The following is a 26,649-nucleotide window of genomic DNA, read 5'->3' on the forward strand; positions in this document are numbered from 1 at the left end:
TTTGGCGTCGTTAGCGAATACTTTAAAATGCAGAATTTCCAGTACCTTCTCGACCCCCCCTCACGGATGTTGCCGGCCAGTCCTAAGGCGGACTGGTCTTGCGGCAGAGCCGCTTGGCCGACGCCGGCCGGTTGCGTCGGCGCTTGCCGGTCAGCAGCGTGTAGAAAAAGGGATTGACGCAAGAGTTCCCGTACGTCAGGCCCGTGAGGATCCGGTTAACCGTCACCTGAGTTCCCACCGGGACCGTCCTCAGCAAGTCGGGCTGGTAGAGCGGCAGCAGCTGCCAGATCCAGAAGGGGAGGAAGCAGGCCCAGAAGGCCAGAACGATACCCAGGATCAGAAGCAGGACTTTGGGCTTGGGGGCCCGGGCGGGGCAGGCGCCCCACGGAGCTCTGGTCTGGGACACCCAGTAGAGTCGGCCCAGGGCGGCGTAGAGAGCCCCGATGGCAAGGCCCGGTCCAAGGATGCTGGTGCAGAAGAGGACACTCAGGTAGGCCTTGGAGCTCTGTTCGTCCCAGGCCGGGACGCATAGGCGTCCCTCCTGGTTCTCGCCGTCCTCCAGGTGCAAGGTGATCATCATGGGTAGGCTCAACGCCACTGCCAGCCCCCACGCCAAGGTGACCCGCAGTAGACCCGAGGCGTTGGCCGAAGAGGCGTGCAGGGGCCGAGCCACCGCCCGGTAGCGGTCCAGACTCATGGCGCTCAGGGTGAAGATAGAGGCGTGCATGGTCAGGAGGTCCAAACTCAGGAGGAGGCGGCAACCCGGCTCGCCGAAGGCCCAGTCCGACGTCAGGCTGTCGTAGACGATGAAAGGGGCGGTGAATAGGTAGAGCAGGTCGGCCAGGGCCAGGCTCAGCACCTGGAGGTGGAGAGAGGAGGAGGACGAGGTGGTGCGGGAGGAGGCGCGGGTAGAGGGGGAGTTGCCGGAGGAAAGAGGGGAGGAGGAAGAGGGAGAGGACGGCCGGGACAGGCAAGCGGGGACGGGGATTCGGGCCGGCCAGCAATCGGCGGGCCCCGCGCCGCCTCGTCTCCCGCTCCTCTTCCTCCTCCTGCGCCTCAAGAGGAGAACCAGGGTGTATAAGTTGCCCACGATGCCCAGAGAGGAAAGCAGGGAGAGGAAGGAGCAGAAGACGGCCGTGGACGCCAGGCTGGGCGAAGGCGAGGCCGACGGGGGGCCGGGGGGTAGCGGGGACGTCGAGGGGTCGGGGAGCGACGGCAAAGCGTGGGCGGGGGAAGGGGGAGGCGGGGTGGGATCCATCGTTAGATGCTTAGCTCGTTAGGATGTTGGTTAGTGCTTTAGTGCTTTTTTGCTTGGTTTTAGGAAGTGGATGGAGATGAGGAAGCACATTGATAGGAGGAGATGATGTTGTTTACAAAGATGTTTGACACCATTAAACATTTTAAAAGTGATTTTAAACGGTTGTTCTGGTTAATAAATTTATTTTTTCAGGTACCGATTCGGGTCAAAATGTCGGACGCCGATCAACGGGTGGCTAGTGGGACGGTCCCGATACGCCCAAGATGGATTGTTTTTAAGATCGGGTTAAAAATTGTTCGGTCGCATCAAAGCGTCAGCGGGGCGCCGGGACCTATAGGCGACCCGTGGCGACCCGGGCGGCTACGGGGTTAAGAGCCAATGTTGAACTGTGGAGCCGGCACCCCCACTGCGCCGCGTGCCTCCACGTTTACCAGCTCGCTCGGAAATAGCATCGCCATGCCATTAACCACCGCGCTTTCGTGGTCCGAATTCGGCTAGTTTTTTGTTGTTTTTATTCAGCTTTAAAGCACACGAGTCCTTTTTTGATTTTTTACAAAATGTACACATCTTAGAAAAGTTTAAAGCTCTCTCGTCGTCGGCAAAAGTCGTATTTTTCACCAATTTTTTCCATAAAAAATAAATCTCACCTCTAAGAAGGCGCCGTTAAAACAATACCCCAACGATTGGTCTCCTGGGAAAGTTGACGTTCCATTTTGGGGTCTTTTTGGTGGTCCTTGCACAGGCGATTTGTTTTTTTTTTGGTGGAAAAATGAGGGAGACGCAGCGGCAAAGTTTGCGACGTGAGGCGGACCGTCTCGACGAGGCTCCCTCTTGCCCACCGTCCTCTTTGATGTGTGGGTGGGTAGGTGGGTGTGTTTGAGGGGGGAGAAAATGGGGGTGGCTTGCTGACTGATGGACATATCCTTACACACTGATGAATATTAATATGAAGTTGTGTGGTCCTAAACTGGAAGCAGGTGGTCCAAGTGGAGGCGTGGCAAACATGTTTTTTTTCGTGCTTTGTCTGCTTTTTTGGGGGGGTTTTGGGGGTTATTCATTGGGTAATTAATTGACAGCTTTTTAAATGGTTGTTATAGTATTTTTTAGATGGTAAATATTGTCCTAATACTTTTTATGGGTCTTTTGACAGCTTATATTTGCATTGATTTTTTTTTAATTGATTAAGAAAATATAATGGGAAAATATTCATTGTTTTTGTTTTTTTTGTTGGTGTTTTTTAATTAAAAAGGAAAACAAAGTCATGTATTTATTCTTATTGATAAAATAAAAGGGGGATTAGGAAGCATTCTCATTTATGTTTTCACATTTGTGGTTTTTTTTTAAAGAAATGATTGGATGAAAAACAGAAAATTTGTTTTTTTTTAGGTTAAATTATTTTTTATTTCAATTATTGGTCTAAAAAAACATTAACATGAAATATTTACTTTTATATACTTAGTCTTATTTTAATTTAGTAAGCATTCTCATTTATGTTTTCACATTTATGGTTTAAAAAAAAAAATTAAATTTAAAAAAAGCCCATAAAATTTGGGTTTTTTAGGTAAAATTATTGTTTATTTAAATTATTCTTCTAAAAAACATGGGGCATTAAATAGTGCCTTTTCTAAACTTAGTTTTATTTTAATTTACAAATGCAACATGGTAAAAAACTATTAAAACTATATTTTATCATATGTTTTATTTGATTTTCATTTTTTCCAAAAACAGCAAAAACACAATTTTCTATATCTTTTAGCCATCATCATTGTAATTTTTCAATCATTTTTATTTCCTTTAAAGGTGACATGCATGATTTGGTTTTGCTGCCCAAAAAAAGTGATGTGGGGTGCCGGATTTTGCCCCAGGGCCGCCGCTTTGACAACTACGTCCTTGTAAGTTGATTTATTTATTTATTTTAATTCATTGGCAGCTTTAGAAATGATCTAATTGTGGATTTTGTATCGCTAGCAATCAATTGAGAGGTCATAAATTTTCTAAATCCAGTTTTACCGAAAGTGGCGTTGTGGCGTATCCAATCAAAGTTGCTTTGAAAGACGCCGACGGGATGACGCCAGATTTCTCGTACTCTCAAGCATGACTCGCTATTTTCAAAATGTGCGACTTCTGTGGGAACGGCGAGTCTGCTCTTGTTTTGATGGTTTGCTAATGGTTTCAAAGCTTTGAGAGGAGTGTAAATCACACGTTGGACCCCTCGCAAAGACCGCAAGAAAATACTTTCGTAATATTGGGTTTAGGACATGAGCAAAAAAAAAAGGATTGAAAAAAAATGGAAAATATGACCCGGTTTGACTTCCAGGACACAGGTGTCAAAGTGGCGGCCCGGGGGCCAAATCTGGCCCACCGCATCATTTTGTGCGGCCCGAGAAAGTAAATCATGAGTGTCGACTTTCTGTTTTAGGATCAAATTCAAATGAAGAGTATAGATTTTAATTAAATTTACTGATTTTCCACGTTATAAATCAATAATTGTCATTTTTTAATCATTTTTTCCTGTTTTTAGTTCAAAAATCATTTTGGAAAATCTAAAAATATATTAAAAAAGCTAAAATAAACATTGTATTAGATCTATAAAAAAATGAATATTCAGGGACTTATAGGTATTTGCTTCAATGTTTATGTTTACGATAACTTAAAAACTAATACAGCGATTAGGAACAAAAACAGAACATTTTGGGTAAAATTTTGGGACCAAATTGAATATTTTTGATGCACTTTCATCCAGGATAACTTAAGAATGAAAAAAGAGATAAAGTTCATACTTAAAGTACCTTTTTAAAAAGGAAAATAGTACAAATTAGGGTCGTGAGGTTAAAGTTCAACGAGACAAATTTAATTTTTTGGTGCACTTTTGTCCAGGATAACACAAGAACGAAAAAAGGGATGAATTTCCTGCTTAAAGAACCTTTTTAAAAAGGAAAATAGTACATTTTAAGGTCGTAAGGGGCTAAATTTGATTTTTTTGGTGCACTTGTGTGCAGGACTCGCTCCAATTTTTTTAAAACAAAAAAACACCAAAGAAACCTTGGTGCATTTCCTCTGTTTCTCTTGGAATCTTTTCATTTCGTTTTATTTCATCTTATTGGCCAAGTGGCTTTTTCTTGGCTTTACAGCTGGTAAAATATCAGTTATTTGTCACAGATGTTGAGACGCCTCTCAATATGTTGTGTCTACCATTTCATGAATTTTGGACGCCTTAAAAACACATCTGCTTCTCAACTACCAATCGGAGAGAGGGTTGAATACTTGACAGCTCTCAAAAGAAAAGATCAGCAAACATAAATTAGATACTTTAATCACACTAAGAAATTCTGCCACTACAACCCAAGTCCGTATTTTACTACTTTACCGTAAATCAACACCACAGGTTTCCGATACAATACCATATCAACCTCACTGTCGTCATGGCGCATATAATTATCATCATTTTCATATTATTGAAATGTAAAAATATTTTTTCATTTGCTTTTAGACAAAATAGTACAGTGTTCCCTCGCTTATCACCATGTTATTGACCATTTTTTTGACCTTTTTTGGATGCAATGACTAATTCTTATTGAATATTTTGTTTCCACCTCTTGTAAAATGATGTAATTTATAATTTTAACTTAATATCTTTAATTTTTTTTCCTGAAAAATTATAAATTACATCATTTTACAAGAGGTGGAAACATAATATTCAATAAGAATTAGTCATTGTATCAAAAAAAGGCCAAAAAAATGGTCAATAACATGGTGAGAGTTCAAGGAATGGCATTGATGACGTCATGGCTGTTTACAGGCCCAAAAAAACAATGTTCACAACTCCCAATAATGATGTTTTTTACGTGCAAAAAAACTGCAGAAGATCCTCCATTCGGACTACTATGATGTTTTTGCTTGGTGGTGCTTTTGTGCACGTGTTATATGTTTTTTTAAGCATTTTTGAAGGGGCACGCCTACTTCGTGGAAATGCACTTATTGCGGGGGGTCCCGGTCCCCATTAACCGCGATAAGCGAGGGAACACTGTATTCAATCTTAATTTCAATGGAGTTTACTTTTAGGCTCAACATTTCAGAATGACGCATTTATGTCGAAGGTGCTGGATATGATGACGCTCTAGCCACGGTTTAAATCATCCAAAAAAAAAAGTTCCCACAGGCCTTAATAAGATCATTTCTTTCATAAATGAGATAGTGAATCTACTAGAGTAAATTGACCTGGGGTCAGGATTGAAGAGCGATTGTTGCGAGACGACAGCGATGATACATTGGCTCCCTCAGATGGTATGTAAGACTACCTTTCCCGCAGACTCCGTCCGGTGAGAGCCTTTCATTTAACTGGTGTGCTTACGTGAAAAGAAAACACGGAAAAAGCCTGATCTGTCTCAAGCAATTTTCGAGAAGTGCTGATGGACCCTTTTCTGTTAAAGGTATCAAGATTGTGGTTCTTGCTCTCTTTAACCACACGGCCAAATGTACACTCAAATGAGTAGGAAACTAAACGCCATATTCCATAGAATTATACACTTAGGCTTGAGAGCAAATAAATAGCCTGGATTTTGTCTTTCTGTATAAATATATATGTACATATATATATATATATATATATATATATATATATATATATATATATATATATATATATATATATATATATATATATATATATATATATATATATATATATATATATATATATATATATATATATATATATATATATATATAAAATCTAAAGATATATTAAAAAAGCTCAAATAAACATTGTTTTAGATCTATAAAAAACTGAATATTCTAGGAACTAGGTATTTGCTTCAGTGTTTATGTTTTACGATAACTCAAAAACTAATACAGCGATTAGGAACAAAAAAACAGAAGATTTTAGGGCCAAATTGATTTTTTTATGCACTTTTGTCCAGGATAACTTAATAATGATTAAAGGGATTAATTCATACTATATATATATATATATATATATATATATATATATATATATATATATATATATATATATATATATATATATATATATATATATATATATATATATATATATATATATATATATATATATATATATATATATATATATATATATATTCTAAATAAAAAATACATAATCAAGCCTTTCATACTTTGATTAGTGCTTCCTCCAGATAAAAAAAAATACAGATATTTTTTCTCATCCAGTTCTTATGGCCCTCCAAGGACCGCATTTAAAAAAAAAAAAACCTCATTTGCTTCCGGCTGAGGAAAAAGGCTTAAAAGTTAACGAGACGTTGGACTGGTCACCGGATAAACGCGGCCGTTCTGGGCTTCTCGAGCATAGCTCACAGTTGCCTGTTATTTGCCCAGTTGTTTTTGGCCCACTACTCATAGAAGCCCACCTGCCAAGTCGAGAAGCCGGAGGTTTTACCGTATTTTCATGACTATAAGGTGCACCGCATTATAAGGCGCTCCCTCAATGAATGACATTTTTTTCATATATAAGGCACACTGTATTATAAGGCGCACCGCATTATAAGGCGCACTGTATTATAAGGCGTACCGCATTATAAGGCGCACTGTATTATAAGGCGCACTGTCTATTTTGGAGAAAATGTAAGACTTAAGTGTGCCTTATAGTCATGAAAATACAGTAATTGCTATTGACTTCCAGGTATGAAGCACTCACTACACCACAGTCACCTCTAGAGCCAGCCATTGTTGATGTTTTGGATTTTTTTGTATAAAATCTTGCAGTGGGGGAGGAGCTATATAATGGAAGATGTTGTAAACTAAGATGGCATCTGCATATTTAACAGTATTGTTTCAGTTCAGGCGTTTGTGTTTTTTTAATATTCAACAGTGGTGGTTTTTCGTTTTCTGTTTCTTCCATATATAAGGCGCACTGGATTATAAGGCGCACTGTCTATTTTGGAGAAAATTTCAGACTTTTAAGTCCGCCTTATAGTCGTGAAAATACGGTAGTTGGCATTCGCCACCAAAAACGCGGGTGTTGCGCGTCGTTAGGAGGGTGGACATACCTATCCCCACGGGGTGTGAGGAATTTGAAAAAATACTTGTCACCGGCGTGCCAAAACCAGGAGGCGTGGGTTGAGATACGAGATGCCCGCTAAGTCGCTATCACGTTAGCGTGGATGGGAAGTGAAATGTAGAGAACAGAATACTTAAAGGAACTCCCACTGACCTCAAAATGTGTGGAAAAGTCATATGGTTGAAGTTGACTTTTGTAAAATATGTCGGAAGAAATTCAAAGTACTGAAAATAGTCATAAAATTCTTTCCTGGAATGCAAATGTTTCAATATTGTAAAATAATATGGGCCCTGTGACATTACGTTAGAAAGGAGATTAGTGTAGTGTCAAGTGTTAGTTTTTGGGGGATTTTAAAGTGTGGAAATGACACAAATATAATACGATTTTTTAGTTTTAAATGCTACATGAAAAAGAAAATAATAATGCTTGCATGGCGTGCTTTATTTTCGTCATGACGCATCCCTTCTGACACATTATATGATTACATTTATATGAGCTATGGGTTTGTTCTAGTGCTTTGACCTGCTCTTCATGCATTTCTGCTTGTTAATTATTATGCATCAATCTTAAATATGCAAATGAGAAGGGGTTCAGTCAGTGCTTCTTACCGGAGACATGAAAACACTTTGAAAAAAACACACACTTGACTTGCACTTCATAACAAAGCTAATGCAGAAATTATTTAGAATTATAAGAGGCAGTAGTAGTAATGGCAGTAGTAGAGGTAGTAGTGGTAATAGTAGTGGTAGTGGTGTTAGTGGTGGTAGTAGTAACAGTAGTGGTACTAGTAATAGTGATAGTAATGGTAGTAGTAGTAGTAGCAGTAGTGGTCCCAGTTATAGCGATAGTAATGGTAGTAGTAGTAACAGTAGTGGTCCCAGTTATAGTGATAGTAATGATAGTAGTAGTAGTAACAGTAGTGGTCCCAGTTATAGCGATAGTAATGGTAGTAGTAGTAACAGTAGTGGTCCCTTTTATAGTGATAGTGATGGTAGTAGTAGTAACAGTAGTGGTCCTAGTTATAGTGATAGTAATGGTAGTAGTAGTAGGAGTAGTAACAGTAGTGGTACCAGTAATAGTGATAGTAATGATAGTAGTAGTAGTAACAGTAGTGGTACTAATAATAGTGATAGTAATGATAGCAGTAGTAACAGTAGTGGTACTAGTAATAGTGATAGTAATGATAGTAGTAGTAACAGTAGTGGTACCAGTAATAGTGATAGTAATGATAGTAGTAGTAACAGTAGTGGTACCAGTAATAGTGATAGTTATGATAGTAGTAGTAGTAACAGTAATGGTACCAGTAATAGTGATAGTAATGATAGTAGTAGTAGTAACAGTAGTGGTATTAATAATTTTGATAGTAATGATAGTAGTGGTAGTGGTTGTAGTTGTAGTAATAGTAGTAGCAGCAACAATAGCATTTGCACTAGTAGTACAAGCAACAACAGCAGCAGCAGTAATAGTAGTGGATTCTGTACTATGTCCACTATATAGAGCTGTAGTAGTAATGGTTAGCATTTGTATTATTTGTACATCAACTGGGTGGAACTGGGCTAAAGTGAATTTTAATTTATAATTCCATTCCAGCACTGTCAACCCTCCCATTCAAAATGGCTTGAGCATCCAGCAACGACCGCCAAAAAGTGAAACGCTCCTGAAAAAAGACTGAATAACATCCTCCTAAAATTCTGGCAGTCCAGCATAGCGCTTCCAGAAGCTCCCAAACGTCCGGCATATAAAAACACACAAGCCACACTCACAGCCGCTAGATAAAACAGCCTTTATTTTCAAGTGTACACGACTGTGTTTTCGCAGCCCACCCAAATGAGCGCACTGTAAACGCGTCCAATCCGTAGGGGGTTCCGGTCCCCTTCCCGACTCACCCCCCCCAACTGACCCTCCACTCTAAAACCAAAATGTCTCCCTAACCTCATCCTGGCTCGTCCTTGCCTTCCGTCTTCATTTAATTAACTAGCTTAGGCGTTTCCCCGCAAACGCACTGACAAATGACCGTCCTCAGTATCATAGCCTTGATTAAATGGGCGGACATTTTGTTGGGTGACAAACGGCCGTTGGATCAAACTGATGAACTGAACTCCCGATGAGTTATTGATCCCATCGGACTGTTTCTTTACGATGGTCGGCTATCAAATGTTTACCAATCCTCCTTCGCTAAAGTTACGTCTTTCTCAAGTGACCATTTTAGATATAATATTTAGATTTTATTTCTGATAAATGGATTCAAAGAACTGGATTAAGAGCCCTGAATATTCAGTTTTTTATAGATCTAAAACAATGTTTATTTTAGCTTTTTTAAATATATTTTTAGATTTTACAAAATGATTTTTGAACTAAAAACAGAAAAAAATGGATAAAAAATGACAATTATTGATTTAAAATGGGAAAATCAGGAAATTTAATATACATACATCTTTACTCTTCATTTTAATTTGATCCTAAAACAGAAAGTCAGCACTCATCATTTACTTTCCCGGACCGCAAAAAAATGATGCAGCGGGCCAAATTTGGCCCGCGGGCCGCTACTTTGACACCTATGCTCCAGCTTTTAGGTTGGTTCGTAATTGCCCGTCTCGCGAAAAAAATAACAAAAAACAAAGGTACCACAAATTTTACTGTTTCATTTTCTTCTCATTTTGGAATTTTTGGTGGAATTTGTTTTCATTCATTGCTCATTATTTACTTGCAGACTTATTGTTGCCTGATGGTAAGAATGATTTCTGCCAACCTTCCCAGTTTAACTTGATTGGTTGTCAAAAGTCAGTGCAATTTTATTATTGCAACTTTATTGTCATTATGCAAGTGTAATGACAAATACCAACGACAAACAAAAACATATTCAGTAAATAATAATAAATAATAAAGAAATAATAGTTAACGTAATAATTTGTTTGGAATAATAACTTACCCACAAAAACAGGTGATGTAAAATGGTTTATTAACTGAGAAAGAGCACAGAAAACAAAACATGTTCGCCCACTGGCGGCTGGTAAAGGTTACTGCAGCTTGAAATAATACTATAATGCCTACAAATACTAATAATGTCGTCATCGGACGGGTATTCATTCACTGGCTGCCGATACAAATTCCCTTTTTATTGTTCAAAAATCATGTTGGCGTCATCTTTCCCATCGAAGGAATAATTTTATAGCCGCAGTCAGCCATGTTTGATTTAAAGAATGGAAATATTGAGTGAGAAAAGCGTGGCTTGTTTCATGCCTCATTTCCAGTCAAACAACACAAATGGAAAGTTCTTTCTCAGATGAATACATATTTCGTTGTTTTAGGTCAGAACATTTTACGATGCCAAACGAAGCTCATAAAACCACTAAAAAGTATTTTTTATGCGCCGACTGCCAGTGGAATGACGTATTCTTTTAACAGTTCATTAAAGTGAATGAATGCTAATTTTTGTTATACATTGTAGCATTAAGCTAGCTGGTGTATTCAGACATTGAAATATAAAAATATGTTGTATTTTACTGCTCATTATGTGTAAATTTTTAATGTGTGTTTAGTGTTGTCAAATGGAAAAACGTTTTGCAAACCTTTTACATTTAAAATTAACTGATAATGACAAAGATTAAACAAAAAGTGGAGGCCATTTTAAAAATGTACCGTATTTTCACGACTATAAGGCGCACCGCATAATAAGGCGCACCCTCAATGAATGACATTTTTCCACATATAAGGCGCACTGTATTATAAGGCGCACTGTGTATTTTGGAGGAAATGTAAGACTTTTTAGTGCGCCTTATAGTGGTGAAAATACGGTAATTGCTATTGACTTCCAGGTATGAAGCACTCGCTCACTACACAGTCACCTCTAGAGCCAGCCATTGTTGATGTTTTGGATTTTTTTGGTATAAAATCTTGCAGTGGGGGAGGAGCTATATGATGGAAGATTTTGTAAACTAAGATGGCATCTGCATATTTAACTATATTGTTTCAGTTCAGGCATTTGTGTTTTTTTTTAATATCCGACAGTGGTGGTTTTTCGTTTTTGGTTTTCAGTTTTTTTTCCATATATATAAGGCGCACTGGATTAGAAGGCGCACTGTCTATTTTGGAGAAAACGTAAGACTTTTAAGTGCGCCTTATAGTCGTGAAAATACGGTAGCAATAACGTACCCCTTATTTTACATCCCTGATTTAGGTCAAATTGTGGCAAACTACTAAGATAAAAACCTCAATAGATTTTGAAAAGAAGCATCCTTTATTAATAATACTTGACTTCTATGTCGTATGTAATCTCTTACAGTATTTGAACGCATCGTGGTTGTGTGACAAGGTCAGTGACGGCGCCACGCGCTCACCAGAGCGTACAAGCACCCTCGGGATCGCGCACACAGTTGATGGCGGCGCGCTCAGCTGGAGGGAGCTTTTAAAATTGTCACCTTCCTCAAAAACTCTTTTAAAACGCTTCAAATGACAACCTGATTTCACCTGAGCAAAGTTTTGGTGAGTCTATTTCTTTGTATCTTTTAAATAATGTTTAAAAATGAGGTTTTTATTTGATATATTCAGTTTGTTGATTAGTTAGCTAGCTATGAAAAGGGGGATTATCAGGTAATAAGTCTAATAAGTTGTTTTTTGGAGAAAAGATGTGCTTAATTTTGTTTTTCATTTAAAGTAAGTAGATAATGAAGGTGGGAATATTAAAATATGTTAGTTTGGTGGTAGGGTAGACATTTTAGGCTAATATTAGCATTTTTTGAGCACACTTAGCAACAAGATTTTGTTAGCAAGATAATTTGAATGTTTAAAAATCTCATTTGAGGTTTTATTATGGGATTAAAATCCCCGAATAGTCCGTTTTTAAAGATCTAAAACAATGTTTATTTTACCTTTTATATATATATATATTTTTAGATTTTACATAGTGATTTTTTGAACTAAAAACAGAAAAAAAATGATTAAAAATTGATTAAAAATGACAATTATTGATTTAAAAGGAAAATCATAACATTTAATATACATCTATACTCTTCATTTTAATTTGATGCTACAACAGAAAGTCAGCACTCATGATTTACTTTTTCGGGCCGCACAAAACGATGCGGTGGGCCAGATTTGGCCCCCGGACCGCCACTTTGACACCAGTGCTAACAGATACCTATTTAGCCTGTCATTTCCAATTTTACTATCGTGATTAAACATATGTTCTACTAAAATGTTGTCAAAAAAATTGCCCTCCCCCCAAAAAAACCAACTTGCGACTTATATATAGTTTTTCCTCTTTGTTTCATAGTCCGAAAAATGTAGTAATTGTGTGTATATCACCTTAATTCGACACAAAATGTGCCGGGCAACTGACAGCACAAACTAGCGGTCGCTTTTATTGATTAAACTGACTTTACAAAGCCAGGGACAAATTTAGGACGCCACTCTATTTGTTTAAAAAAACATTTTCCTTTATTTTTCTCTGTTAAATTTGAGAAAAATACCATTTGAGAAGCTAATTACAATCCCACGTTGGAGTTAAAAGAGGGCAAAATGTCAAATGTGAAAGACAATGTTGTAATCTGTGTCCTGGTTTCATCAATCAATAGGAAACGTATTGACGTGTGCATATTTGCATCGTCATGGCTTGGACACAAAACAATTGATTGATTTAAACACACTAACAACAATAAAAATATATATAGCCATCCCCACTAAAAAATTATCCAAAAAATCTGATGGATTGAAAACAGTTTGGATTAAATTCTATTCATTTTTTTCTACTTAATCCCAATTTAATGGTGTAAATATCTCCTAATTCAAATGTCTTTTAATAACAGAACTTTGTGGTATATGCCTGCACTTTAAACATGAATAACATCCCCAAAGACAGAGACTGAATGGTAAGATCATCTGTTTTTACCATTTTTATTTTCAATACAGTAAAATATGAAATGTATATTGCGGTAATATGAAATTTACGAGCAGTTTTGGTCCAAATAGTGACTCAGAAGTACATCTGGATGTAAGTTTTATTGGAAATAGTGCATCTTATAATGGAAGAACTGAAATTTTGTTGTCAGGGAGACATTTTTTTGATTGATCCTGGATTTTTTTGGACACACAAAATTAAATTTGAGACTTTCTGTGTTCCTTATGTGTATTTTTTAGATCAATTCGTGTGTTTAGATAATAGCAAGAAAGAAAACTGACACACAAAAGGACAAAAAAAATGCTCATTCAGGATTGTTTTCTTCCAAAACGCCAACAAAGTGATCACCTCCCATTTTGGGGGAAATCTTTTTCCTCATTTGTTGTAGTAAAATGCAAGAAACCAACAATGACTCCTTTACATACACAGTTAAAAGTCTGATTGTTTGGTTTTCACCAAATTTGATGGGCAAAAACAACCCTAAAACGAGTCTACAAGGTAAATAACAACAATCTACATATATATTCACATCTCAGCTGTCGTATTTTTATAATTTGTAACTTTTTGGAGGTTTGTCCTCAACAGAAATATGAACCAAAGTCCTATTTTGTCTTCCCAAAATCTCTTGACTACGAGAACAGCGACCCCTTCAGGTGACCCTTATACTTCACCCAACAAACTTGATCAACAAAATGATAGCTGCCCCTTATTTTCGTCTTCTCATAAGGTGATTCTCTTTACAGGAAAGTCACAATGGGATTTATACACAAAAAATCTTGAAGAGCAAGAGTAAAATAGCAAAGAATTGACGTCTATCGGACTTCTCGAAGGTGGGAATGTCATCGCCTCGCTTTCTAAACATCTGTCACTTGTCTTCAATTCTCCAACTCAAAGTATGTATTTCATCTCTTCCATATTTTTTCTCCTTCGGCAAGCCAATCCCGCAAAATCCATGAAACAGAAGGACAGTATCGTAAGAAACGGCATGCCCCGCCCACTCCTCATTTGCATGATAGCTTAGTTCACCTTTTCTCCCAAAATATTCATAAAAACCTCCATACCTCATCCAATTCCTTCAAATTGAACAAACCCTGCATGCTTTTTCCACATTTCCCTCACAAATCCACCCAACTAACATCCCAGTCCAGTCTGCTCCGGCACCCTTCCGATGAACAAACCCGAAAATGACCTCGACAAAAAACATCTCGCCGTGAAGTGGACTCAAACCCATCAACAAAGTCTTCTCAAAAACGCCCAACATGTAGGACCACCCCCTATGGACACTTCCAGACTCTTACCACATTACCACACATTGTGAACTTAAGCTCCGCCCCCAAAAGGACAGACAGACTCGAACCCACGTCATGACCGCGGCCCGTGTCAAACGACGTTTCAGTGCTGCGGTAGATGGGCCGGTAGAGGATGAGGAGGTCATGAAGTTGGCGCAAAGTGCGGCCGAGATCGCCGGCGGGGGGACGCCACCGACCCGACACGTCGATGGCTCCGCCCCCGGCGAAGCGCGGAGGCTGAGTGTGACGGAGGGAGAAAGTGGAGAGGGCGCCAGGGCGTTGTGCTCAGACCTGAAGAGGGGAAAAGGTTGTAGTGTAGGAGGAAGAGGAGTTTCCTCTTCGTCCTCCTCCACCACCGCCGGACGCCGGCGCCGCCGACCCCGAAAACGCTTTGTGGACAAGGACGGGCGCTGCAACGTGGCCTTGGTCAACATGAGCCAGAGGGGTCGGCGCTACTTAAGCGACCTCTTCACCACTTGCGTGGACATCCGTTGGCGTTGGATGTTGGTCATCTTCACCCTCTCCTTTCTCCTCTCCTGGTCGCTCTTCGGATTGGCCTTCTGGCTCATCGCCTCCGCGCACGGCGACCTATCGTCCGGTCGACCCGAAGAGGAAGAGGAGGAGCCATGTTTCTTACAAGTCGACGGCTTCCTGGCCGCCTTCCTCTTCTCCCTGGAGACGCAGACGTCTATTGGTTATGGATTCAGAAGCGTGACTGAACGCTGCCCCCTGGCGGTGGCGGCTGTCGTTTTGCAGTGCATCGTGGGCTGTATTATCGACGCCTTCATCATCGGGGCGGTTATGGCCAAGATGGCTAAGCCCAAGAAGCGCAATCAAACGTTGGTTTTCTCCGAAACGGCTGTGGTGGCTCTCAGGGATGGGAAACTTTGCATGATGTGGAGAGTTGGGAATCTACGAAAAAGTCATCTGGTTGAGGCTCATGTAAGGGCGCAACTGCTAAAGGTGAGCCATGATCGTGATTTTGATATAGTATATAGGTTTTTTTAAATGGATTAAAAGAACTGGATTAAAAGACCTGAATATTCAGTTTTTTATTGATCTAAAACTTTATTTGAGAATTTTTTAATATGTTTTTAGATTTTACAAAATTATTTTTGAACTAAAAACTGAAAAAAAGGATTAAAAAATGACAATTATTGATTCAAAAGGGAAAAAATTAGTAGATTTAATATACATCCATACTGGATTAAAAGCCCTGAATGTTCAGTTTTTTTATAGATCTAAAACAATGTTTATTTTCGGTATTTTTAAATATATTTTTAGATTTTACAAAATGATTTTTGAACTAAAAACTGAAAAAAATATTAAAAAATGACAATTATTGATTTAAAAGGGAGAAAAACAGGAAATTTAATATACATCTATACTCTTCATTTTAATTTTTTCCTAAAACAGAAAGTCGGCACTCATGATTTACTTTCCCGGGCCGCACAAAATGATGCGGCGGGCCAGATTTGGCCCCCGGGCCGCCACTTTGACACCAGTGGGATATAGTAAAGCCAATGCGCTGACCATCTGGCCTGATTCAGCCGTCTACAGTTAATGAATTCTTGTTTTATTCTACCTTTGGGTTTAGGAAGATTTACCATGGATTAACTCGCCCCATTGTCATCCCTCATCTCATTTTTCTCTCAGATTCATAAGCACCCTCGGGTAAAAATATGAAAAGGTTCCCAAATGTATCCAGGGGGTAAAATTTGTCCACTGATTGGTCAGGACAGTCGGGGAAAGAGGAAAGGGAAGATGGGATTAGGTTTTACAAGATCACCGGAGTACGGCCTAGGCTAATTAATACGACCTGTCACAGCTGCTTGTTAAGTCATTACTTTGATTATGAACATCTTTATTTCACCACTCTTTGTAGTTAACGAGACGCGTCTCAGGTGGCCTCCATCCAAACTACCGTATTTTCACGACTATAAGGCGCACTTAAAAGTCTGAAATTTTCTCCAAATAGACAGTGCGCCTTATAATCCAGTGTGCCTTATAAATGAAAAAAAAACAGAAAACGAAAAACCACCAGTCGGATATTAAAAAAAAAACACATGCCTGAACTGAAACAATACTGTTAAATATGCCATCTTAGTTTACAAAATCTTCATCATATAGCTCCTCCCCCACTGCAAGATTTTATACAAAAAAATCCAAAACATCAACACTGGCTGGCTCTAGAGGTGACTGTGTAGTAGTGAGTGCTTCATACCTGGAAGTCAATAGCAATTACCTAACCTATTTCTATCCCTTTCTTCTTCAACTGGAGAACAGTCAAGAGTGACGCAAGAAGGAGAGTTCCTCCCACTGGACAACTTGGACATCAACGTGGGTTTCGACACGGGCACCGACCGAATCTTCTTGGTATCGCCCGTCACCATCGCGCACGAAATCAACGACGAGTCGCCGTTCTTCGAGATGGACCGCAGGATGTTGGAGAGCGACACGGAAATGGAAGTGGTGGTGATGCTAGAGGGCGTGGTGGAGGGGACCTCCATGACTACGCAATGCCGGACCTCCTATCTGGCTTCGGAAATACAGTGGGGACATCGATTTGAACCTGTGCTCTTTGAGAAGAAGGACGGATACCAGGTGAGGAGTCCCAAACTTTGAGTCCCAGACCTGCTCCCAAACTTAGAAAGTCCCAGACCTACTCCCAAACTTTTAGTCCCAGACCTGCTCCCAAACTTGCAAAGTCCCAGACCTACTCTCAAACTTTGAGTCGCAGACCTACTCCCAAACTTTGAGTTCCAGACCTACTCCCAAACTTTGAGTTCCAGACCTACTCCCAAATTTTTAGAGTCCCAGACCTGCTCCCAAATTTTTAGAGTCCCAGACCTGCTCCCAAATTTTTAGAGTCCCAGACCTGCTCCCCAAACATTTTTAGAGTCCCAGACCTGCTCACAAATTTTTAGAGTCCCAGACTTGCTCCCAAACTTGGAGTCCCAGACCTGTTCCTAAACTTGTAGAGTCCCAGAATTGCTCCCAAACTTTTAGAGTCCCAGACCTGCTCCCAAACTTCTAGACTCTGTCACCAAATTAACCCAATATTTTTTAGACTTTCCTCCTCCTAATCGTTGACATTTTTCTTGGTTTTCAGGTAGACTACTCATTCTTCCACCGAACATACGAAATCCCTGACACACCCTTGTGTAGCGCTAAGGATCTGACTGAGCTCCAGTCCACTAAGAGTTCTCGCTCATCTCTCTCCTATGAGAACGAACTCATTTCTCCCGAGGAGGAACAAAATGGGAGCCTATCTGGCCACCTCCACTTTAACTGAGAAAAGTGGTGAAAAAAAACAAGTCTCCACTCAACTTGTTGTGCGATTGGCCCTGGCAATCTTACCAAAAAAAAACTGGAGTCTGTCGAGTTCCAAACTGGCCCATTACCACCGCAGCACTGCAACAGCGCCCCTGTGGCTGGACCATGCAATTGCACTTTCCAGCAGAGTGTTTGTATGCAGTGAAAAAGTTGTGTATTCCCTCAGGAATGTATTCATGCTCATTTATTATCGTAATTTTCTTTTGGTAAGTATGAATTATATATATATGTATATATACATACTTTTTGTGTGTGTACATATATATTTTTTGGGTGGGTATTAGACATGATTATGTGGAAAAACGAGATAAACGGGCAGCAAGTTCGAGTTTTTCCATGTAATTATTGTCTACCAAGTTTGAGTTTTTTCTATGTAATTACTGTCTACCGTTGTTTTTTTCAAAATGTCTAATGTTATGAAGAAATGTGGCTTTACTGTTATGTTTTGTATTCTTTTATTGAAGTACAGGGGTGTCAAACGGCCCACGGGCCATAAGCGGCTGTCAAAATGAGGAACAATCTGGAAATGCCCTAAAACCAGCAGGAAATGACGAACCAACAAGAAGTAAAGTGCTCCCAAAATGATCCAAAAATGACCGGAAGTGACCTGTAAGTACCCTAAAATTGAATTGAAAAAAATAAGTGATATTAAATTAACCTTCATCCGCTCCTCCCAGTCAAAATGGATTGGACGTCAATGGTAGGTTAACTTTTTGGCCAAAAAAATGAACTTGTCTGGCCTACAAAAAATCGAGTTGGCATTAATGTGTCCCGTGAACCTATGTTTGACACCCTTGCTTTACAGCATTTGAAAAAATGTATGTAAAAGTATTTAAAACTTTTCTTATGATTGTAGTTGTTTAAACTTTTGTTGTTTTTAGTAGAACAATGAATGTACACCAAGAGGATTGGTCACTTGAAGCAAGTATTGTTATTTTGCTGAATGAAAAATCCCTAACTCATTTTCTTCGAAATATTTATTTCCACAAGAGGGCGACAAAGTGACTTGTGAATCTTGGCAACGATTTGAATTTATTCCATCATTTACAACAGGTAATTTACACTGAAATTTTACTATAGAAGTACTAGTGTTAATCTGATGTTATCTTTATAGCCAGTGTATTGGCATCATTCATTTAATGTCCAATCTATTTTAATCGGGAGGGTTGGCAGCTTCCGGACCCTCCTGGTTGAAATTGATTGGACATTTCTCATCGTAAATGACCGCTCACTTTAGGAATAAACGACTTGGCCTTATTTTCTCACTTATTTTGTAACCTACGTGTTTGAATGTTGTCACTTGTTGTTTTCCCATAAACGTCCACCCTCAAGTTCTATTTTAAAGGCTGCATGGTGGGTCATGGGGCCCGTCTTCACTTGAAATGAAACGTAAATTCAACTTTTTCTTCTTCTTTTTTTAGCCACAACAGTGCAACACTTTGAATAATCAACATTGCAGAAAAATTGTGATGGGTACTTTTTGATCATGGCACTTATTCCATTATAACTCCAAGTATTTTGACCTCAGGTAAGCAATTTTTTTTGTATTTAATGGCGTTTTGTTCTAAAATGGAAAGGTCAGTCATAGATATTTTTCTTAGCAGCCCTACTTTAGTCATATATTTCAAATGATACAAAAAATGCATGTCTGTGTAACGTATAAACAATGCAATGTAAGAGTGCCCAGGAAATAAAACAATAATAACATGCATAATCGTGACTATATATCTATAACTTAACTGAAAAATGTTGATGGCAGTAACAAAAGTGGATTAGTCATATTCCCCAAAAAAATAAATGTCCTTAATGATCAAATGACGTCATAAAAATAGCTTCTCGAGTAAAATACAAATTCATACTACCTGCAAAATTCGTTTATAAACCGTCTTGTTCATACTCGTCAGAACTTTCGGAGTTAGTGAAACCGATCCCAGATCAGTAAGAGCCCTCCCCTCGCAGCTGCGTCGTTACAAACAAAGGGCGCGCAAATCTCCGTACTATTGCACGAGGCTGACGAGTCGGCACCTGCTACGGCTCTCCTATTGGCTAACCCGCACGTCGTTTGCCACCTAAGCCCCGCCTTACGCGTGTCGTCATTGGTCAGCGGCGTCATTGCTTTGTCGCCATTCGTCACCGCTTCCGTGTCGTGCCACTAAAGGGGCGGACGGCTTTTAGCGAGTCTTTAGGGTGGGTTCACGGTCCCTTCGTAGTTTCCCATTGGCGTTTTTCCTCAACTGGGCTCGAATATACGATTCTGATTGGCGGTTCGATAGGAAGTACAGCTTTTGGGCTGAAGTTATACTCCTTGCCCTCACCGCTCTCTCTCTCTGATTCTACTTTATTCCCAAGCAGGACTTGTGTATGTGTGCTTTGAATGTGCGGCTCCACTGAGCTAGAACGGTGCAATGATAAAAGACGCCTCTGCGGTAGGCTACACACCTATCAGAGAGCAAAATAGCCAAGAAAAACCCTCAGGACGCTCCCCCGCACACCTTTAACCGTTCCCTAAGCGCAACCTGAAGGTAAGAGCTTTGACTTTGACTCAAATTCAACTTTAACATTTGGCATTGAACGCCTCATATTTGTGCCTTGTAGTCGGCTAACACGCTAGTGGAGTAGAGATACGGTGGCGTTAAAATGAACGTTGCTGGTGAGGCGTTCACGGTCCCCCTTTTTTTTGCCATTTATCTTTGTGCCTTGTAATGGCTTTTTACAAAGGGAAAAGCCACCAGCTGATTATGACCGTTTCATTACGCAGTGTAAGCCTTGTGAGGTGTGGCTGATTGAGCTTTTCACGTTTTGTAAGGGAGAAAATTACCATATTATGTAGTATCATTTTTGGATTTTACATGAAAGATCCTTGGTCATCCTTGTAATCGATCGATCAAGGCGTGGTTTTGTGAGGGATCAATTTTTTTAGGGTCCCCCCCCCCCACCAAACGCCGCATAAGGTGTGCTTTGTGCTTCACATATTAATAGCCATATTACAACCCTTGCCCTGGTGATAAAATTCTTCATCATGCACCTTAAAAGCCGGGAGGAGAAAGGCGTGTCTAGCTCAATTAGAATTCCATTTGATTCCAATTTGACTATCCTAAAAAAGGATATAAAAATGTATTATCTTGGGTAAATTGTTTTTATAAAATGACCAAAAAATGGGGTGTTCTTCCATTTCTTGGTTTAGTGGTTCCCAATAGCACCTTCATTTTTGTTCTATTACCTTCATTTTTGCCTGTCTTGCTTTGAACTCTGAGCATAAATTCATTTTTCATTATTTCTTACTCATTTCTATATTTTAGTCATAACTTTAAAACCCAGTTTGGTAAATATATGTTTCTGTGTGTTTACAGTTGCATTATTTGTAGCTTTTCCTCTTTTTAAATGTAAATAAATAACAATAATATTCAAAATTGGGCAAAATATTTCACATTTTTAGTCGAACAAAAATATATGTTTCACATTTTTTCCATGGATATTTGGTTTTTATATATTTTTTCCCAAAAATATTGAAAATAGATCAAATTAAAAAGGCAGAGACCTAAAAAAACCTTAAATATTTGGACAATTGAGGTTTGGATTTATCAACTATCAAAGCAGTAGTTGATTCATTTTGTAATCCATTAGTTACCGATGTTAATCATTGAACTGTAGTTATTGTATTTGACAGACATATTAGAAGGAAACCCAGGCCTATGACCAAAATGACTTTGACACCCCTGTTTTAGGGCATTGTTGTCTTTTTTTTAAATGCAGCATTCAAGATGTTGCTATGGAGGGCAGCTGTTTGCTTCTCAATGTGTGTGTGTGTGTGTGTGTCTTCCTGTGAATGTACACGTGTGTGTGTGTTTGTCGGAACAGGACTAACAAGACGGAATTGTGGACAAATGAGTCCACATCTCCCACGCTCGCCAAACTCACAAGAGGTTGCACATAACAAAGGGTTTATGATGACAATGTTATGGAAATGGCCACATTCCGTCACATGACTGTCTCATTGTTACTGACTTTTGCCCATTCATTGGGATTGCAAAAATTGACTAGTTTATTACCACCCATTCAACTCTTTTACTGTTCTATTACGGACGGGGTTGCCAGTCAAACTCATTGTGTGTCACTTTTTTTAAATTAAGGCCATTTGATCTTGACTTTAACGAATTAATGGAGATATTGCTGCTGTGAGAGTTCCTTGTAACGCATCATAATGCTTAAAAAATGTAATGATATTTTTATTTGGGCATTTATCATGTTCACATTATTGACTTTTTCAGATGTAAATTTACCCTGTTCATGTAACGTAAAATATTTATCATTGAATGTAATTACATGGGAAAAAAAACAAAATTTTAAGTTTAATTTGACATTAAATTGTCAGGGTGGTCATAAAATTGAGGCTAAAACTGAATATTGCTTGTGTAACTGTCAATTTTAAATAACGTCACATTTATCTTGGTAGTTAAACATGCTAACTACTAAGCTACTGAAGTTCTGTGCGTGTAGAAGTTTTAGGAAACTTTACAACCCGCAAACATCAAAGTATTTTGCTATCTGAAGCTAGCTAGGTCTATTAGCTCAGCGGTCAGCAAGTTTGACTGCCACAGTAAAAGCAGCAGTTGTATTTCTAATTTCCTTACGGTTGTTTTTTTGTTAACTAACAGTTAAATATCGTTCTTATCGGCAGTTTTTTGTGGAATTAGCGTTTCTGGCAATCTCAGCATCAGGGAAATTGAGTTACTGTCATTTTAACTCCTCTTAGCGAAGCTATACGAGCTTATTAGTGGATATTTTTAACTGTAACATGCTAATTGGAGAAGGAAAAATTAAAATGGCAGTTTTATCCTCACGCGAACCAATGCAAAGTTCTTGTTTTACTACTGACAGGCTGTCTGGCCAGGTGGTGTTGGCTCTTTTGTCTGTTACACACCCTGTCTTATTGAAACAGGTATGGTAGTGGCCAGGTTTACAAATTCTCCGCCTTGTCATCAAGAAACATTGCAGAGCGAAAAAAGAATCACGCATGGCAAGAATCAGGCCTGATGACATACCTGCCGTAGCTGGGATACACCTAATAGTTGACATACATACACATACATACAGTGGAGGGCGGCTCCATACTTTTCATTTCTTATCAGCATGCTTCGCTAATCAGTGAAAGCTTGAGATTATTGGACGTGCTTGCTAAAAAAAAATGAATATAAACATAGTGAAGTGATTTTGATGTGTTTTCTTCACAATTGGAGGACTAAAAAATGTATTTTAGCCATATATTGAATTTAAAAATGAAGTTTTTGAAGTATTTAGTGGTCCTTTCATGGATTCATTGTGTTTAGGGGGCGAATTTGGGCATGAAAAAACTAACAATTCAGGTAGTTTTCCAAAAAAATGGCTAGAATGACTATTTATGTACATATATTCTATTTACTGGCTTCTGTTTTTTTATATTTTTATAACATAAATAGACTTGATTGACTTGATGTCACTCTGGTATGCGTATGAACAAAAAAACGACAATATTTTTTCTTATTACTGAGTTTGATCTTCCTAATTGACGCTAGCTAGCTAAGCAGCTAGCTTGAAACAAGCTAACATCACTAAATTAGCAACCATTATCTGTGATAGTTTCAAATATTGTTAAATGGCAAATGAAACCATCAAAATCAAAACTACTATTGTTATTTTCGCTAAACAAATCCAGCTAATGGGAATTCATGACCTTATATTGAAGAATGAGTAGAAAAAAATGACCGTTTTTAAGCTAACATTTATATGTAAGCTCCACTAACTTAATGCTAACACATAATGTAAAACATACAAGATAGGCTAATAAAACTAGCGCTTACATGCTAATCACAACGACGCCTTGAATAATAATTTTAAGGGTTGAGCGGCCATCGTTTTAAAACCGTCTCAATCTCCGTGGCCTCATTGAGAAGTTTTCGAGTGACTGCCTCTCACGAAACGACTTCCACGTCAGAACACATCTCCTCCTGCCGACCCTCCGCCCTCGTTTCACGCTGGTCACCTCGCCATTTCGCCAGAAAAACGCTCTAGAAGGCTTTATTGTCAATACTTTTTCCCCCCTCTCGAAAGAGGATAGTAGATGATGGTCTAATTTTAGTTGTGTTGTCAACCTTGGTTCTCTGCTATACTTCCTATGGCGCCGTCCCTCCCCCTCCACTGAGCTGTCATGTCAGTTCACTCAGCTTTTCCTCCATCGCTGTCTTCGCCTTGATTTGTTCTGTCTTCCAATTAGAGCATTACTGGTCCACGTTTATATTGTATGTGACCTGAATGCTAATACTGTAAAAATGCTTTTTATGCTAATGCTAACAAACAAATGGATTTATTTGATTAGTAGTGTGTTGTGTTTTTGGTGTGTGGGACTCAAGTGGTGATTTAACAAACTTAGTTCACCTTTTAATACTATTTTGATAACCATATTTTTTTAATTATAATTTGCACTAGGCTAAAGAATATATTTAAATATGTATGTCAGTACAGACTATTATTTTTATTTAATGATTGTTATTATTATTACTATTATTACTACTACTATCATACAATATTTTAATTTTTTAAAAATTCAATTACAATTTATTATTGTTGTTATTATTATCATATATTATTTTATTATATTTATTTAAAACGTTATTTTTTATTATTGTTATTATCATCATCATATTTTTATTTTATTATAATACTTATTTAAAACGTTATTTTTTATTATTTTTTTCATTATTATTATCATATTTTTCTTTTATTAAATACATTTTTAAAAAGTTTATTAAAAAAAATTAGGGTCAACCCTTTTCAGTTGATTTTATAAATTACCAGTGATTTTATGCCAATGTTCAAACCTTCAACACAGACCTAAAAATATTGTGAAATGATATAATAATAATTCCTACTGGAGTACAAGTCACAAACTAAGAAAAAAAATGATTTATTGTCCGGAAAAAAATGTTACTTTTGCAATACTAGCAATGCAATTTTCAAAAGTAGTTAAGTTATGCCAAGTGCATCAATTTTGTAATACATATACATATTTTTGGGTTTGACTTTTGCTTCTCCTCATCACAGTGCCAAAAGCATCATGTCCAGGGGCGGCGTGAATGAAGCCACCCGCTTCCTCAAGTCGGGGGTGGCTCCAAGTACCCCCGCCCCCAATGCCTCCATGTTGTCCGCCGCCGGTCAGGCTGACTGGGCGGCCAAGCGCCTGGTATGGGTGCCCTCGGAGAAACATGGCTTCGAGGTGAGTGACCCTTGTAAAAACCAACTTACTACCTTCATCTGTCATTGTACAGTAATCCCTCGAGTATTGTGGCTTCACTACATCACTGATTATTTTTCTGGAGGAATTTTTTTTCATTATTTTTTTTTATTTTTTCATAAAAATGTGGAAATCCACGCAGAAGCCACTCCCTTTCTTCTACTTGTTACCAGAACTGAAGTAAAAAAATATAGATATATATTATTATTATTATTTTTAATACTTTGTGTTTTTTTTTGTTCATCGCGGTCATGTCTGGTCTACATTAACCGAAATATTCGAGGTATTACTTTATCTAAAAAAGGGATTTTCTTAATATTGTATTCGCTACCTGATTTTGGAAATTACACGTAAATTAGTCATATTTTTCGCTACGGAGTATAAGTCGCACCTGTCAAAAAATCATAACAAAGTTAGACAAAAAAACATCAATTCAACATAACAATAAGCTTCACGTATCATAATTTGTATCTGAATTTTTCAAATCCTGGCACTTGAATTCAAGTATAACGAAATAATATTTTTCTGGCTGATAAACTACTGGTTTTGTTAAAATCTCATCGCGCAATGTTAACATTTCAACGTAGAACACGAAAAAACCTGGTGAAAAACCAACCAATCAAACATGGTGAACATATACAAAAACACGCTACCCATTCATTCCTCATCAACTCTGGAACTTTAGCAACACAATGCTACATTCCACAAACACAAAGCCCAATAAATGTAATCACTAAGCAATTAACTTCTCTATCTCCTAGTCATACAATAAGATAAGATTGCTTTTTTGGCTTGACTACCACCCTTGAATCTCATACTCAATTCTTACCCCTGAGCGTATACACCTTTAGGGCAGGGCGTGTCAAACAAGTACACCCTGTTGTCATTTCTACGACAAATCCACATAGCTTCGGGACCCAATCCATTTTTTTTGCCGTAATATCAATTAGTTCCAATTTGTTCGCTTATCGCGGGACGTCATGTGAATTTGATGTCCTTTTTCGTAAAAAAAGCCACAGAAAAATGGCGTCCCTGAACAAAACAGACGCCGACTTCATTTGACAGTCACGACGTTCACATTTTTTAGCAGAAATTTGATACGTTATGTACTTCCGAAGTTTTGAATGATGTATGACACTGCGTGACATGACAATGGTGGTTCTTGTTTGTGTTTTCTGTCATGATGAGAATTTACAGAATGTTGGATTTGATGTAGCATGTAGTCATCGCTCTTAAAAAATGGGAGGAATATATTCATGTGTGAGAATACTGTCCAAGATGGTTGCCTTGAAAAAAAATGGGCTCCACCCAAAAAACTTTCAGATATGACAGGTTTTGTATGAAAACATTTGACTTATGTTGTTAGGAAAAGTGCATACAAGATTGATAGGGTCATACTGAAATTTTTAAAAGGTGTGAGAATTGTTGTTACTACTATAACGTCACGTTGCGTAGTTGCGATGCGTAAAAACATTTTTTGCATTCCGCTAAATGGAATTTCAAAAGTACTGTGTAGTGGCAGAAGGATTGTTCTGGTTTGGACAAATACTTTGACTGTATTACAGC

The 26,649-nt window shown here is 38.4% G+C and overlaps 3 protein-coding genes across 11 annotated transcripts in view; 2 read left to right on the plus strand and 1 right to left on the minus strand.

Annotated features, from left to right (window-relative positions):
• Window position 1: 1 nt before the first annotated feature.
• uts2r3 (urotensin-2 receptor 3) lies at window positions 2-1,258 on the minus strand. The gene has a single exon (XM_077721183.1). The coding sequence runs from the start codon at window positions 1,256-1,258 to the stop codon at window positions 83-85; it is 1,176 nt and encodes a 391-aa protein (XP_077577309.1). The 3' UTR covers window positions 2-82.
• A 10,333-nt stretch (window positions 1,259-11,591) lies between these two features.
• kcnj14 (potassium inwardly rectifying channel subfamily J member 14) lies at window positions 11,592-19,215 on the plus strand. Of its 3 annotated transcripts, none has more exons than XM_077721386.1 (6): window positions 11,592-11,777; window positions 13,580-13,689; window positions 13,777-13,844; window positions 13,935-15,443; window positions 16,767-17,084; window positions 17,593-19,215. In XM_077721386.1, exons 4-6 carry the CDS (start codon window positions 14,556-14,558, stop codon window positions 17,773-17,775), a joined length of 1,389 nt encoding a protein of 462 aa, XP_077577512.1. In that variant the 5' UTR covers window positions 11,592-11,777; window positions 13,580-13,689; window positions 13,777-13,844; window positions 13,935-14,555; the 3' UTR covers window positions 17,776-19,215. The 3 variants fall into 3 exon arrangements, with proteins under 3 accessions (XP_077577512.1, XP_077577513.1, XP_077577510.1); XM_077721387.1 differs by lacking the exon at window positions 11,592-11,777 and having other exon boundaries at window positions 13,432-13,689; window positions 13,935-14,021; window positions 14,127-15,443; XM_077721384.1 differs by lacking the exon at window positions 11,592-11,777 and having other exon boundaries at window positions 13,432-13,689.
• A 786-nt stretch (window positions 19,216-20,001) lies between these two features.
• Window positions 20,002-26,649, plus strand: part of myh14 (myosin, heavy chain 14, non-muscle) — a 37,092-nt gene continuing 30,444 nt past the window's right edge. For 4 of the 7 annotated variants that reach the window (XM_077721377.1, XM_077721380.1, XM_077721378.1 and 1 more), the window contains exons 1-2: window positions 20,003-20,338; window positions 24,894-25,065. In XM_077721377.1, the coding sequence (XP_077577503.1) occupies window positions 24,907-25,065 (159 nt within the window). In that variant the 5' untranslated portion in view covers window positions 20,003-20,338; window positions 24,894-24,906. Of the gene's footprint in view, window positions 20,339-24,893; window positions 25,066-26,649 lie in introns of all 7 variants that reach the window. The other 3 variants (XM_077721383.1, XM_077721379.1, XM_077721382.1) reach the window with 1 other exon arrangement.

Source organism: Stigmatopora nigra, chromosome 7 (assembly GCF_051989575.1).
Source record: "Stigmatopora nigra isolate UIUO_SnigA chromosome 7, RoL_Snig_1.1, whole genome shotgun sequence".
In the NCBI taxonomy this organism is placed as follows: domain Eukaryota; kingdom Metazoa; phylum Chordata; class Actinopteri; order Syngnathiformes; family Syngnathidae; genus Stigmatopora; species Stigmatopora nigra.

Coding starts and splice junctions, on each gene's coding strand:
- uts2r3 (XM_077721183.1), bottom strand. CDS start 1,258: ATGGATCCCACCCCGCCTCCCCCTTCCCCCGCCCACGCTTTGCCGTCG.
- kcnj14 (XM_077721386.1), top strand. CDS start 14,556: ATGACCGCGGCCCGTGTCAAACGACGTTTCAGTGCTGCGGTAGATGGG. Junction 15,444..16,766: donor TAAGGGCGCAACTGCTAAAG/GTGAGCCATGAT, acceptor ACTGGAGAACAG/TCAAGAGTGACGCAAGAAGG. Junction 17,085..17,592: donor AGAAGAAGGACGGATACCAG/GTGAGGAGTCCC, acceptor CTTGGTTTTCAG/GTAGACTACTCATTCTTCCA.